This window comes from Hyposmocoma kahamanoa, unplaced genomic scaffold (genome assembly GCF_003589595.1).
Source record: "Hyposmocoma kahamanoa isolate Upper Pololo Valley unplaced genomic scaffold, ASM358959v1 99879, whole genome shotgun sequence".
NCBI lineage: Eukaryota > Metazoa > Arthropoda > Insecta > Lepidoptera > Cosmopterigidae > Hyposmocoma > Hyposmocoma kahamanoa.
Window position 1 is genome coordinate 6296236 of NW_020656077.1, and position 16579 is coordinate 6312814.

At 34.4% G+C, this 16579-nt stretch overlaps 1 protein-coding gene across 4 annotated transcripts in view; it reads left to right on the forward strand.

Moving 5' to 3' along the window:
* The first annotated feature begins 8130 nt into the window (after positions 1-8130).
* LOC113239440 (UPF0518 protein AGAP011705) overlaps positions 8131-16579 on the forward strand; it is a 43440-nt gene continuing 34991 nt past the window's right edge. For all 4 annotated transcript variants that reach the window (XM_026476448.1, XM_026476450.1, XM_026476449.1 and 1 more), the window contains exons 1-3: positions 8131-8234; positions 10857-11030; positions 13180-13364. In XM_026476448.1, coding sequence (XP_026332233.1) covers positions 10869-11030; positions 13180-13364 — 347 coding nt within the window. In that variant the 5' untranslated portion in view covers positions 8131-8234; positions 10857-10868. The remainder of the gene's footprint in view (positions 8235-10856; positions 11031-13179; positions 13365-16579) is intronic.

The following is a 16579-nucleotide window of genomic DNA, read 5'->3' on the forward strand; positions in this document are numbered from 1 at the left end:
GACCTCCTTAACTGACGTAATAGACATTTTTAGCGAAATTGCGTATAAAAAAAATATCTGAGATCAGCGAAACTAAATCTTCTATATTACTAATCTCTATTAGAATCGGTTTTTATATCTTATTTAGTTTCAGTTTAAGAGTGAATACACACGTAGACTTTTACAAACGATGCAAAATCGCGATTGCATCGATGCAATCGCTTAAAAATCACAATGAATCAAGTTAGGATCTGAGTACGATTTCAACCACTGGAAATACAAACCTAATGGCAGGGACTTGAGTATGATTTCGAGTGCTTTAAACCATACTCAAATATTGACTGGAGCATTGAGTAGAGTTCTAGAATACGACCCGTAGTCTCTAATTTTGTAATATTACTTTTCAAGTAAAATACATTTAATGTAGTTTTTAAACTTAGGAAATGATATAACCAGAAAATATACTCGAGTTAACCGTCCACACATACTACGGTCATATTCATTATTTTAACTTCTTATTTGGCTATATGGTATAGTCATATTTTGTAGGAAGGGCAAAAACGCAATTTCGGAAAATTTTTCAGGCATGCTTAGTTTTTCACGACTGTTTAAAATATTTACGTCCTGTTTTCAATTCAATTATTAAACTTAAATTTACTTAAAACCAAGATTGAATTTTCATATAGGACGTAAATATTTTAAAACAGTTGTTAAAATCTAAACATTTTTTGAAATTTTTCTTCAAAACACAGACGATTTGTCAGCGTTTGCACGTTTGGCTGTATGTGAAATATTTTTACAAGTACATCAAACACTAAGTAGCCATGTGAAGCAAAAATGTTGATATAACAATAATGTTGTATTTGTGTTACGCGATAACTAAATAATACGGCATTTGTGAACCGATTTTGATGATTATATATATTTTTGTTGGAAAGAAGGTACCTTAGATGTGGTCCCGTTTAAATTTGAAGAAAATATTCCACCTCTAAGGGTGGCAAACTAGGGGATGAATGACTTTTGAGGTCGGTTTTTTTAGTACTCGGTAGTACGTTTAAAACTATTTTTTTATAATATCAAGTTACGGAACAAACAAATCATGCGCCTGGTGGCAAGCGACACGCTTGTCCATAACAGTTGCAGTGCCACACAGTTTTAAATCGCAAAGACCTGAGAGGCACTTCCACTACGCCCGCCACCCTGAGACATAAGTTGATAATTAGTCCCACGTTCCTGTAATTTCACCAGTACCCTCAACCTTATATATATTCTTTATTGTACAAAGAAAAGAAACATGAAACACACGTTACAATGGACATATACAAAGGTGAGCTTATCTCTATAAGAGATCTCTTCCAGCCAACCCTAGCCGTGGTGCAAAAATGAAGTCTGCGGGACTAATTATTGTACAACAAAATTAAAATTTAAATGTGAATAAAATATAAATGATAATAATATACATACGACAGACATACACACATACATGAACTTTATATACATAAATACATACATAAGCAGAATATATATTATAATAACAGATCATTTGTTTACAAATATGTTACCTATACCTAAACTATCTAACACGTTCGACAGGTAGTACTCTTTTAATTTGTGTTTGAAAGATGCCACCGATGGACTGTCACGAATGCTAGCAGGTAGTTTATTCCACATACGAGCTGCATTTACGGTAAAAGAATTGTGAAAGAATTTGGAGTTGGATTGGGGATATAAAAGAGTTCTAGTGTCACAGGTACGTTTTGGGCGGGAATTGGGGGATAAGGGGGAAAAACGGGAACAGATAATGAGGAAGCTGGGGGTAATTTAAAATTTTATAAAGAAGACAAAGAACGTGCATATCTCGGCGAAGTCTGATTGGGAGCCATTTCATTTTAGTCCGAAATTCAGAGACATGGTCATATTTACGTAAACCGAATATGAAACGGATGGCCAGATTTTGTAGGCACTCTAGTTTGTTAAGCAGCTCCTCAGTAATATCCAAATAACAAACATCGGCATAGTCGAGAAGAGGGAGTAGTAGGGACTGAGCAAGCATAACCTTGGTGTTGAAAGGTAAGAAGAATTGAAGCCGCTTGAGAGAATGATAGGAAAAGTGCATGCGTCGACTAACCTCATTTACCTTCAAAACCGGAACGCAGTAATGCTCACATTAATGCTTGGCGACAGAAATAGGTACCTACTTCCCCAGACGAGGAGCTCTATTGCTATTGACCTACTATCATGATTCACGACTTCGCAAAAGAAACTTACCTTAATTTTTAACTACAAATTATACGTAATTTTTACCCGACTTCAAATAAAGAACGAGGTTCCCAATTTAATTGTATATGTCTTTTGAGTGTATATTACGAGATTCGTGAGCCGATTTCTAAGGTTATAACACCTCATTTGTAGTCACATTCAAATTTCAAGCAAATTTTCCGCCTCTAAGGGTAGCAAATTAAGGGAAGAATCCGGTTTACTAAATTTCACCCACTTTCCGTTAACCGATTTCAATAAAACTTGTGAAATAGGTAATACGAACTACGTGAAACAAGTTATATCCAACTTGACTACCTATGGTCTAAGCGCCCATTTACACGGCGGCGGCGTTAAAGTTTACGCGCGGCCGCCGGGCGGCGACCGCCCAGTTACGGCGCTTGGCGAATCTTAATTCTATTTACTAGACAACAACATTTAAATTCCTCGGAATAATACAACCGAGCGGTAGCCGCGTAGACCAAAGACAAGCCAGACTCGAACGCGCGCCCGTTACTCTCATTTAAGATAAGAACGTAAAAGTTAAACAAATAGAGCGCATTTTGCCGTGACAGTTACTTGCACGCGGTCTTTGCGCGGCGTGAGCACGATGAAATTTTAAAATACGCTAACAAACATTTCCGTATTTAAAGGACAGACCTTGAATTTTATGGGTTACATTGACACGTGCGAAATTCCATTTTCCACAAGCCCACGGAATGAAATTATCAAACTGCTTAGGAGACGGTTGAGCTTCCCTATTTTTAGCGTTATTAGTTTGCCCGTCATCCTCGACGTCGGGCGACACAGATTGTGATGGAGATTCAACATTTGTGATTTCAATCTTTGCCTGTGATGTACTCGACATGTTGTAAAAATAACATAAAGACTAAACACTACTACTCTGGACAGAAATTTATGCAGGGCGACAGTAAGAATATAATATTATATTTTTTGTTATAAGTTTTAAATACGTAGGTAACAATCATAGAGCACTGTCTTTTACTCTAAAGTGAGCATAGAGAACAAAGAATACTTCTACCCTAGTGATAGAGAAACTTATAGAGAAATGTAAAGAAAGTTAAAGTCAAACTTAGACTATTTTTTCCTTAGACTAATTTTTTCGATACTTTGAAGTCAAAGCATTTATTGCTTCTGATCTTAAAATTTAAATAATACCAATATGACCCTGTTAAATGTTAAAAAGTATAATAAAATTAAAATAAACTTTTAGAACATTTATTTATATCATATTTTTTTGAACTTAACTAATAAAACTAATAAAATTTAAAAACTAGATTGTAATAAAAGTTATAGAATAAAATATATAAGATAGGTATTATATTAATTAGTTATTCAAAAAACTCTTGTAGACTGTAATAACATTCTTTTAACAAAATTTGCACTAAGGTGTTTAGTGAATAAATTATTATGTGATTGGCATTGACTTACGTGATTGGGATGAAATTTTTTTTTTATTTGAATGAAATTCTTTGGGTATTCTATTGAAGATTTTAATTGCCATTACGAATTATCCTGTGCTGCATATTTTTAATTTCGAGGTACGTACACAGATATCGTTGATTTCGAGCTAGGTATAGTGCCAGTCTATCTTTATGGCTGAGGTTTGACCTTAGAGAATGGAAAAAAATAAGGTTTCACTGAGTCTAGGTGTCTTTTGAAGTGAAGGAATATTTGATTTGTTTTTGCTAAAATGTTTAATGACGGTACAGTTAGAATATTTAATTAAACGTGGTCAACATTTACCAATATTCTTATACATTTCTTTTGTAGAGCGCATCTGTGCTATTTTCCCACAGAATTACACCATAGATCAGCCAAGCATGAGCATGCAAGCATAGTAAGCAGCTGTTTCCATTCTTATGTCGCTGTTGGTTTTTTCAGTTGTAGCAATGCATAACTAAACATACTGCCGTCCAGTATTTAAAACGTGGCTAAGTGACAAATGGTCAAATATTCGTTTTAGATAACAAAAGATACAAAATTCTCTTTTAAAAACAGTTCAAATTAGTTAATGTGTTCGACTTATCGGAATTTATGCTATAATTTATTTATTATATATTTATTATAATTTATTTATTATTTATGAAACATCATTATTCAAAAACTGGGTAAAAAAAACCATATTTTTTATAATACTGCGTTTTAGGTAGTGGACTCCAGTATACTGAGTTTGTCTGAGATATTATTAATGCGTTGTTTCCAATTTCTATTTGTGTCAATTGTTATTTACAAGTAGGTTAAAAGTATTCACTATTATGCAGTGGAGTTTTTTGCGGTCCAAAATGTATTAGCTTTGTTTTTGTATATTACATTGTGATCCTTGAGCCAGCTGTTTACATTACTTAATATATTATTAATATTAATATTTAAATCTTTTCCATCTGCACATGAAAAAACCACTGTCAGGTCATACGCAATTAAAATGCTTGTTGAGTTTAGTGCTTTGGGTAGATCATTAATGTTGGGGAGCCCGAGGCTGATAGTTCCCGGGGTAAGTTGTTCTCACAGCAATAACTTTGCAAGGAAAATATGTAGCAATACATGTGAAGCGCGTCGTTAAAGCGTCAGGTGATGCATCTTGTCGGCAGCCATTTCAGTTACTCCGGCGACGACGTGTGGCTATGTGCGTGGAGCTGTCAAAATATCACGTGAGCAAATTTTGTTTAAATTTTTTGGTCTGTCTTTGTTTATTATAGGCCGATTCATACGTAACTTTTCTAAATTGTAGTGACATTAGTAAGAAATCTTATTGCTTGAGTATTTTTTTTATTGATTTCATTACTTTGCCGGTATATCAGTCTTCGTATAAAAACGTAGTTTGGGGCTATAAGTTCCTCCCTCGAGGGGCTGGTTGTTCCTAGGAACAACTTCCCCCAATAGACCCGCAATCATACTTAAAATGTTTATAACCTTTTTTCTTTGTTTTCAGGATACCAAACTACAAACGGGCTCATGTCATGTTTGTCTGAACTGTGATTCAGATGAAGAAATGAGCGATGAATAATATTACTGATGAATAAGAATGTGGTTGTTTTTTTAAGTTAGTTGTGCATAATATAAACATTACATACATACAATTATAAAATAGGTGGTTTTATTTAAGAAAATCTTTGTTATTCTGTCATAATCTAGGCGGAACAATTTGCCTCAAAGGCGGAACAACGCGCCCCAAAGCGGGGCTGAATGTTCCGCACCGAAATTTGTCAAAAATTAGCCTCTATGAAAAAGACTATTGAGATATTAGTAGAAGTAACTATACTATTACAAAAAGCGATAAACATTTGTTCAACATTTCCACATGTTGAAAATCAAATCCTTCGTTTTCAGTACAAAACTGCAAGTTATTTGAAATTCGGAACGTTCAGCCCCGCTCTCCCTATAGGGAACCTATTGGGAACAATAGGAATCCAATTACGCTTCTGTGTGGTATGGACGGGGATGGTTTCTAGAAACATGATGGAACTCAATAATTGTCACTCATTTCCCGTCGGAGCAACAGACAAAGTGTGTCCTACGTGAGTGCGAATGCCGATAACGCGAATGACGATACAAGCGCCTATCCGCCACCTGATCAACAAACCCTCAATTATAGTCAGCAACTGAAATGAGATGTTGATGCGTGTCAAGCGCAATAAGAATACACGTAAAGTACGGTGTCATTATGATCGAATGAGTATCCGTGCCGTAGAGGGAACGATCCGTGCTGTCCTCTATTCGTCCGCTATTTCCTGTAAACTAAGACTGTTGCTTCGACTGCATGCAGTCGAGACTTCAGCTGAAAGCATCGCATGCAGTCGATGTGAATGATACTCTGAGAAGCAGCAGCAGCAACTAATATTCTTAAGAAGATAATAATGTTTTTTGTGCCTGAAACAACTTGATTTTTCAATAACGGCAAAAGGTAACGTTACTAGAGAGAACACGTAGCCGGTTTCGGCTGCATACAGTGATATTGTATATAGGTATTATCTTCGCTCATGCAGTCCATCTGGTAGCAGTCAAACACTGTATCTGTAACATAGGCTGTATAAAAATCTTTTTTAGACGTGGCAATGCTATCTAGTGCTAAATGGACGATATTTTTTATCTTCTATGTATAAAACTTTGTGTTGTGATATTTTTGGTGGTTTTATTATCTCTGTCTCTGGCTATACCCACAAGTTACAAATGAGTAGTGGTGTGAATTAAAGAAAACACCAAATACACCAAATAAAGGAACTCCCAATAAACGATGACTATGACTGAGTAGATAGGCGTTATACCTGTGTAAAATCCCTTTCCGACAATGATTAAATATGAGGGTATATTTTGAGGCTCATAAACAAACTATTGCAAGTTTTATCTTTGATACGGACGTAATAAAAATGTCGAAAAATTCTATTAGTGTGAGTTTAAGCGCTCAGAAGCACGACGAGAAAGTTTTCGCGCGGCGCCCGCCCACTTACCACGCTTTCACTTACATTAATGGCGAATCTGAATTCTATTTACTAGATAACAACATTAAAATTCCTCGGAATAATAAAACCGCGCGGCCGCTGCGTAGACCAAAGACAAGCCAGTCTCGCCCATTTGCCAGAACGCTCATCTAAGTTAAAACGTAAAAGCTAAGGACATAAGCGTATTTTGCCATTACAGTTACATGCACGCGGTCGCTGCGCGGCGGCCACACGGTCTCCGCGCGGCAGCTGTGCGGCTTGAGCACGATGAAATTCGTGTCGAATAAACACGCCCTAAGGTGTAGTAGTTACTACGAATAGAAAACGTCATAAAAAAATATTATTAAAAAATAGTTCTAACTTTTGCCTATCGGCTTTTTTTGATTTCCATATGTTTCCATGGCATCCACAAGTCAATGCATCCACTCATTGACTTACAATTATACATCCACTCATTGACTTACAATTATATGGACGTCGGGTCCGCGCTAAAAAGTGTCCGCACTTGTAAGGCGCTAAAATCGTATACAGAGCGCGACAGTCTTCATTTGTTCTACTGACAGCGCGATACTGCGATGACATTACAATTTAAATTTCGAATAGGTTGACTTGGGACATTTTTTTCGTGGTTTTTGTATTAGACCCGTCGTCCATTTATTTGTAAGTCAATGCATCCACTCATCAGATTCTGACTTCTTGGTGACAATGGGACTGTTACGGACTCCTTTGCTCATTTATTTGATTTTCTGGTTGTCATGGTGACGGTGATTTGTTGATTACACGTATTGTGTCAAGTGAAAAGTCGACTTTTATTTGCGGAAATTAATTAGTAATTTGTGATAGCCGAAACGAACCCAGAACAGCATCAAGGTCCACCACGAGAGTGCACCCTCTCAAACAAAAAAAGAATTTTCAAAACTTGATGGAGATATCAGAAAACTTACATAAAATCATAGATTTAGTATACCTATATACTAAATCTATGCATAAAACATATTCATACTGCCGAACGTATAACCTCCTCCTTTATTTAAGTCGGTTAAAAAAATAATATTGCCGACCACTCTTTTAAGGAAGAAAAAAGACTATTTTAATTTTGGGTTTTTACTAGTGTTTCCATAGAGATGTGAGTGTGTGTATGGCCTTTCGTTTCGTTTTTACCGTGGGTTTTTACCCAGTTTTTACCGCTTAACAAAAGTATTCCAAACATTGTTGGCAACTCCAGCAATTTTTTTTTCTTCTGGCAACACGCTGTGTCAATTTATTTGTCATTCTCTCGTCGTTTTGCAGTATTGTATTTCTTTTTTCTGAATTAAGACTTTTGCATGATTTCGTTCGTTTTTTATGTTAAACAAGACGTTGAGTAATAATAAAATCGTCATAGCTTCTGTATTGTGTTGCACGGAAAGTTTTGAATGATGCATCTTTGTGTGCTTGGTGACATAATTCCGGAGTGATATCTACTGCGTATCATGTACCTACAGCTTGTGGTTTCGAGCAGGCTGCTGCATCTATTTTCGACTTGAGGATCATCTTGCCGTACGTTTAAATCATTATCGTTATTCTGTTATTGGTGCTTGTACTATCACGCTATGAAAAGAATCTCACCCATAATGTCAAGTTTACCATCGTGTCCTTGCTTGTGTTTATGAAATTGATTAACATATTCATTGATAGAATTGCAGTGTCAGTGAGGTAGGAAGTGGTCGTTATGTTGACTGGCTTTCGTATATGGAACAATTTTAACCTAACCTAAACTAAGTCATGTAAACAATGGCAGTCATCTTCATGGGGGTGCTATTGGTATGTAGGGTGGTATGGTAGGGTTTTGTTATTTGGGCCATGAATAAATTGGTTTAAGTAATTAAAAAGGTAGTGAAATGAAATGTCTGTTGTAGTGGTAGTCTCTATACTGTACCACAATTATTACATTCTCTATTGACAACATAACATTATTTTTGTTAAATATATACAATGAAAATGCTTATCATTTGATTTTATCCAGTTATGCACCTCGACTACGATTTGAGATGCCCGACACGTTTGGCAATGTCTCAAGCGGCCTCTGTCAGACGATGTTGTCTGAATTTTCTCGCACTTCTACCATTGTTTCTATTTAATAAAGATGCTATGTCAAAGTGAAAGTATACATGGTATAATGATAATAAAGTTGAATATTTTGTACTTTTTCTTATAATTATTCATATAGACAGTAATATCATTTGGTACTTGGTGCAACAGGCTGGTTTCCGCAACTCGACGACAAAGCGCCTATTTTGCGTGTGGTCTGTAGTAATATCATATAAAGTTTTAGTTTTGACATTTTAACAATTCATCCTTAAATGTCACTAATTACTTAATTACATTTTCATGTTATTAACTAGTTTAGCAGTTAGACTAATCATTGTGAAATAATTTGTTACCTTAATGTCTATGATAGTCTGATTAAGGAAAACCAAAACCCTGCCATGTTACATGTTAAAATTGGTTTCATTTATAACACATATTCAGAGCACACTGTATCATGTTGTTTCAGGTGAAATTAATATTGAATAAATTTCTATAAATTAAATGTCTCAAGACTTGTAATATATCAATGCCTTACTTTCTCAAACTCATGTTGTATAAAGAGTGATTATTTAGGAGATGGCAAAACTTTCTATTTATTTTAAATTTATTATCAAGAGCTTTAATTTGGATGCATTACTTTAAGAATACATAAAAACCAGTGTGTAAATATGAAGGAAATGCGATGTGAAATCAGGCAGCAAAATTTGTATACAATTCATTTTTTGCATTTCAATAACTTTGTGTTAAAGGTTAGAGTTTGAGGAAGTAAGGTGACAAAAATAATTATTCAATTTTACGTAAGATTTAAAAATATAAATTATTAAAAATACATTAATAAAAAAATAAATATACATTAATACAACATTGCCATAATTAATTATCATGATTAGCGATGTATATTTACGTAAACTTCAAGTGATACCCTTAGAGTGGGTAACACCTCTCTCTGAAATCTTGGAATGATTAAAAAATAAAAGAATTGAAGGCAAAAATTTGAAACAAAATAGTTATATTTTTAATTACAATTACGAAACTTGTTTTCCCAAATACACTATCATAGTAATGTAATTGAACAAAATATGGTAGAAGATTTTCTGCATTCATAGTTGGGTGATATGCACTCTTTGTGTGGTCTTACTTCCTTGAAGTTTGCTCATTCTTAGGTCTGTTCTGCTCTTGTTATAATGTTTTATCTCTTTATTAATAATAGCTTTAGCATAATAGCTCATTCATATCATAATCAACTGATTGTCAACAATCTCATTAACTTGAAATTGGAACATGATACCCGCTAGGCTGCCACAAATGATTATTATTTATATCCATTATACAACACTTATTACTACTAAGAACTGAACAACAAACATTGCTGATAAAAACAAAAACTGATAGTAACACTATATCAAATATTTGTGTCTTTATTTTGCACTCAACTTTGTTCTGTGTGTGTTTTTGTTTTTTGTGTAAGTTGTGTTTCTGCTGACATTATAAATACTAAATCAAATTTTTACGTTTGTATTGTCAGTACTCGAAAACGATGCGATTTCCTGATATTATCTTCTTAGCACTTATGGACAACGTAATAAACTTTGTAGGGAGGTGAAACGACATGTAACAAAAACAATGTCTTTCTTCTTCCTCTAGAATGACATATATATATAAAGTATAACCAGGAACCAATTGTATTGTCTTTGTAGCAGTACTCATAGTATAATTAAATAGTATGTTTTTCCAAACAAATTTTGCATGTAGTGAAATATTTTGTGGTCAGCAACTTTCACTCTTATAAAAACTTCAATGTTGTGCAATGAATATGAAACAATGTTTACGGATCTAAACCTCATGTTTCATGAAACAAAGCAATGCTTCTCTTATATCCAATTTAAGTCACAATTGTCACACTTAGCCACATCCTGTACTAGTCCATACTTTTTACATAATTTACTATATATATGATTCATTTTGTAACTACAAAACGTAAAACAAACTGTTAGGTTTAGGGTTGTTTAGTTGTTGTAATTTGCGAAATTTAATATCTGCAGTAGACCAGATCTTGAAAATTAGTCTAATTTTAAATAACGATTTATGCAGATGGTGGAATAGATGGCGCTGTCTACGATGAGCTGGCTGAGGAACACCTCACTGACGTTGACGCGGCAGCTGTCGCGGTCGCTCGACCCACGCCACGACTATGAGCCCCACGCCTGCTACAGCTCTTTCTGCAAACACTGGCAGCAGGCGCATGATATCATTCTCAAGTCACAGGTACTCATACTCATATTTAGAGACAACCACCCTTCTATGCATTTTCCTAGTTGCATTTTTTCATAATATCAAGTGACACGCCTGCCCGTAACAGTTCCAGTGCCAGTCAGAATTTGGAGGCACTGTCACTTTGGGTTACTATTCTGAAATTTGAATAGTCTGTACTTTTTAGTAACAAAATAAATTTTGAAAATCTCTTTGTCTCTCTTTCTCACACGGCAACAAAGATAGACAAGTGGGTGCTTGTTCCCAAATATAGTGCTCAAATTCAAATTGAATTAGGTACTTCCTATTTCAATTTGGTTTATTATATATACTACATTTGGTTTAATTTGTTCTTGATAAAATTAAAGATATATAACACCATGAAACAAAATTTCTGAGTTATCAATATATATCTAATTGCTTCTGAGATGAAACCGTGAAAAAATTTTATTTCACTGCAAAAACTTTTCTTTTGTAGCCAGGAGAACATTAACTTGTATATTGCGTACCATACAGAAAACTTACAAATTTCGTGTCTTCTCTTTATTTAAAGACAAAAAGGGAACATTGTACTCAGAACTGTACTATATTTCAACCAAAATTCTGCAAATTGATGACAAATATCTTGGAAATGTGTAGATTTGCGAGATAACATAACTACCACTATGTAGCTATCTGCCGTGGTTACAGTATTAACAATAAATATGTTTGAAATACATATAGACTTACTGTTCTTATTACAACCACGGTAGGTATGGAAATATGCACCTGTGTAAATACCACTGTGTGTGCCACAAAAGCAAAGTTTCTGGGGACACACACATAGACAACAACAAATTACACCCAAACTCACGAGAGATATAAATGTAGGCCATACAAATGTTTATCCCGGCCCGGGAATCGAACCTAGGACTTCTGCATGGCAGTAACCGTAACAATAACGGCATGGTGGCCATTCGGCCACTGAGGCAGTTAATTATGGCAATTAATCAATCAATAAACAGAAACCAATACAGTCAAACCAGAAACAGAGGACTACCACAACCTATTAAAATTGTATTACTTTAAACCTTTCGTTGACGTCTTGCACCATGACGCCCTTAAAGTAAGCTTATTATAATATTAAAACTATGATGTTTTATTGGCAGCTTTGTGACTATTCATTCACGCAGGTCGTACTATGACGTGACTTTAACATTAAAGTAATATTGCTCTTATGTCAAATTTAGCAATCTTAAAATAGTTACACAGATGCAATTGAAACAATATTATTTTCAGTTTTATTGTCCTAATATTGATTTGTAATGATTAAAAGTTGAACTTATTTATTTACATTTACATCTCTTCAATATTTTGTTATTTTTTTATTTAATAGTACATAGGAAATAATTTCTCGTTAAATAAAAATACGCGATGTTTATTTCGTAAAATCGTGACAGCGACATCTATATGCTCCTTGGCGACACTAACAGTTGACACTAGACTATAATTCCGAATTCACAACGTGACCATCAAGGCTCAACTTGTTTTATTTATTTTTCTTCATCAAAATGCGGAAAAATATTTGAAAACAACGTAATTTTAATAGATTTCATTATTACAAGCTTTTCTATTTTTGGCAGTTGAAATTCTCTGAATGTAAATAATATTAAGTACTTTATCAATAAACTACGATACGACAATTCGGAACATCAAAAAACAAAGAGATGGCATTACACAGTTCATATAGCATTATTTCTTTCCTATTTTTAGTAAGAAATAGACAATATTGGGAAATCATTCGTTCTTTCAGTCACTTTAGCAATAATACATTACTTGGTTGATAGTGTTGTCATGGTACGATTAAGAGCAATATTATAATAAGCTTACTTATAAGCTTACATTGAAATAAGATTGTTTTTTGAAAGAACCTTTTTGAAAATTTGTTACATAAATGATTATCACTAGTATCAGGTTTCTTACCACGGTATGACTTCTTTTTATTTTCCCGATATTTCGGAACGGTTGCACGCTCCATGGTCACGGGTTGACGCGTCAACTTGACGAGTCAACTCGTCAACTAGTGACGACTAGTTCGTTAATTGTAATCGTGGACTAGTGAATAACCACGAAAGTCTTAAAATCTATATAATTTGTTACATATTGTAATTGATACTTTTTTCAGCCACTAAACTTGCATGATGACGTACTTGGCGTGGTGAATCATCTGGAACAACTGGCGACCTTACTCGTGCTTGAGGCTAAAGCGAGGGAGATCAATTCGGCCACCAGCCCAGCTGCCTGTCTCGAGTACCTACTCAGCGAGAGCTTGCTTGACAAACTGTACGAATGGGCGATATGCACTGGCAGGTGAGTACTGAAACTGATTTTATTACCTTTGGACTGCCAAAGGTAACTCGGGCATTGTTTATTAGTAACATCGAGTATATAACCAGAATTAGAGACGAAGTGTAATTTAAATTGTTTGAAAACTATTCTGGCTAATCATTACGGTGACAACTGCGCTCCGATTGGCCAGCCCGAATTCGAAACAATTGACGAGTGTCGTCAATTGTTTCACTTCAAATCGACCAGTTTAATTTAAGCTTTTGCTATAATGGACGAAAATTGAAAAATTACATATTTAATATTTAATTTCCGATGAAATGTGATTCAGTTTGTTTTGCAATTAGATGTTTTGCTGTTTTTCCCACACCACCTAATTGAACAGCCCCCCATTGTTAGAGATATTATCTTTATTGCAATAAATACAGAATATTTTTGGGATATACGGAGACGTAGACGCAAGTCAGTTGTTGGCGCTGTACTATTTCTGTTTTCTAATTTGTGATATCAGCGCAACGACAGTTCATATATAAACGTGATGTAAGGCCCATTTACCTGATGAGTTGCCAGGGATAGATGGTGCTTATTTCGTTTCTATTTCTGGTTATATACTTGATGACTGTGTTTAATATATGTTATAAAAAATTATATTGAACTGTTTTAAATAGAAAGAACACAAACAATTGGCACAAAATTCTTTTGTCTAACAGCATAAGGTGTGTTTGTCACGTAACTATGACACGGAGATAAATGACACGCCTAAAATTCAAGGAAAATCGTTTAAAATCTTTGCTTACAAACGGTTATTACAAATGATACTTTATGTACTTTCTAATAAATGCTTTATTTAATAACTTATAATTTATATTTCGCTTTATAATGAATTGTATGACAAGAGAAATGCCACGAGCTCACATGAAAGTCGCATGTCACGCGGGCCGCAGTTTGTAGGTATTATATTTTTTTAATTCGAAACGTTTTTTGTCAATACAAAGTCCTGTGTTATGATTTGTGAATTCACTCGAAATATATTGGTTCTCGTTCAAATGGACGGAAGAAATGATGCAAGTTTGCAACTTTTTTTTTTTAATCGTAGACAATAATAATAAGTCCCACACTCAAGCCCCGCTCTAGAGAAACCTGTATCGCGGGTATCACGGACACACACTAGACAACCACAAATTAAACCCATACTCGCAAGAGAAATAAATGTAGGCCTTACAAATGTTTCTCCCGGCCCGGGAGACAGACCAGCATGGTAACCATTCAACGACGTAGACAGTTAGATGTAGGAAAGTTGTTTGGGTTCGACTGTATTTTTTTTGTGTGTTATATTACGCGATTGCTCCCGGCATTTGTGAACCGATTTTGATGATTTTTTTTTTGTTGGAATGAGGGTACCGCAGTATTGGTACCATTGAAATTTCAAGAAAATATTCCACCTCCTAAGGATGGAAAACTAGGAGGTGAATCCGGTTTCGTGCATTTTCCGGTAACCTATTTCAATAAAACTTGCCAAATACATGCAAAATAACGAACTTTTTAAATCGATTTTTTATATTTCATTTAGTAATCAAGTAAATATTAGACGTCCTTGTATGAGTCTGTGCACAACAGTGGCACATATTGTCTCTTTTATTACCGACATAATAATCTTTAGATGAAGTTATTTTCGATGTTTCATTTCTACGCCTCGCAAGTAAAACGCGAAATACTTTATGAAGTATAGCAATATAGATCCTAAGAACTCATCGTTATAGTGATATCTAAAAAGCTGACAATTATTAAAAATAGTTCGTTGTTGAAAACAGATTACGATCGTACGTGTTAAGATAGTTACGACAACAGTATCAGATACGACGGATAGTAAAAAGAGGGTGTATGTGTTGATACAGTTCTGGGTAACTGTATTGTCAAAGATTAGGTCACAGGAGATTAAAAAGTTTTCAATCTATTTAAAATAAATCATGGTATGTAATCTATTTTCACTGAGATACTTATAAAAAAGTAACAAAACAATGATAAAAATGCCCGTTTGCTTATTATTAAAAAACTAGTGCTAGATACCTTATCGGTTTTGTACAGATAAGCTTACAAATTTTGTAAGTGTAAATAATCCATATCGATCCCACTTGTGACTTATGATTAGGAGTTAAACGAATCATGACTACTTATCGCTTATTTCAATTAATCGCACATTGCCTCTCGCAACAGTTTGTGATAATACACATTATTGTTACAAAAGAAATACGCCTAATATATTGACTTCGATGGTTTGTTTCCTCACACGCATATACGTCAATTTACAACTATAAACATACAAGATCAATTGAGACTATCAGCGCAAAAATTGTTTAAACCACATTAATTTTTTCTACAACAATACTTTAAATGATACTAACGTTTGTAACTGTTTTACTTGTATTGTTTTACCTACATTACTTACACTACTTACGTTATTTGTTTTACATTTTACACTTTTACTTGATATGCAGATATATAGTATTTAGAGTTAGGTATATGTATTTGCGTGTGGTGCACTTTAGTGGCATGGTTTACTGGGCTGCGATCGCTCACCATATGGTACTGGCAGAAAACCGGCACTATTTGACTTCTCTCGGTCTACAGTATTTATATTGAGTCAGGGCCATTTCAGCATAAACTGTAGTCGTAGGTACATTAAAATTTTATCACATCTTATAGCATTTGTTTGTTTTTCTCACAGTATTTGTTTTTCTCGCAGTATGTGTTTTATATAAATGTGTCTAAAATGAATAATGAATGTTCTATGTGCTTTTATGTTATACTCTGTGAAGTGATCGTAAATGTTTTGTATCTGTTTATATTGCTGAATAAACGTGTTATCTATCTATCTACCTATCTTTTATATTTAGATGCTATTTTTAACTGACTTTAAAAACGGAGTAGGTTCTCAAACCGACTGTATTTACTTCTTTGTATGTTACCCAATTACTATTTAATTTGTAAACCGATTTTGATGATTCTTTTTTTTGTTGGAAAGAGCATACCTCAGTATTGATCCCATTTAAATTTGAAGAAAATGTTCCACCTGTAAAGGTAGCAAACTAGGGAATGAATCCGGTTTTGCGCACTTTCCGTTAACCGATTTCAATAAAACTTGGCTAATAGATATTATTATAATTCCATGAAGTTTTGAGGTCGGTTTTTTTATAAAAAGTTATAATTATCATGTGTAAGAAAAAATGGTAATAAAATAT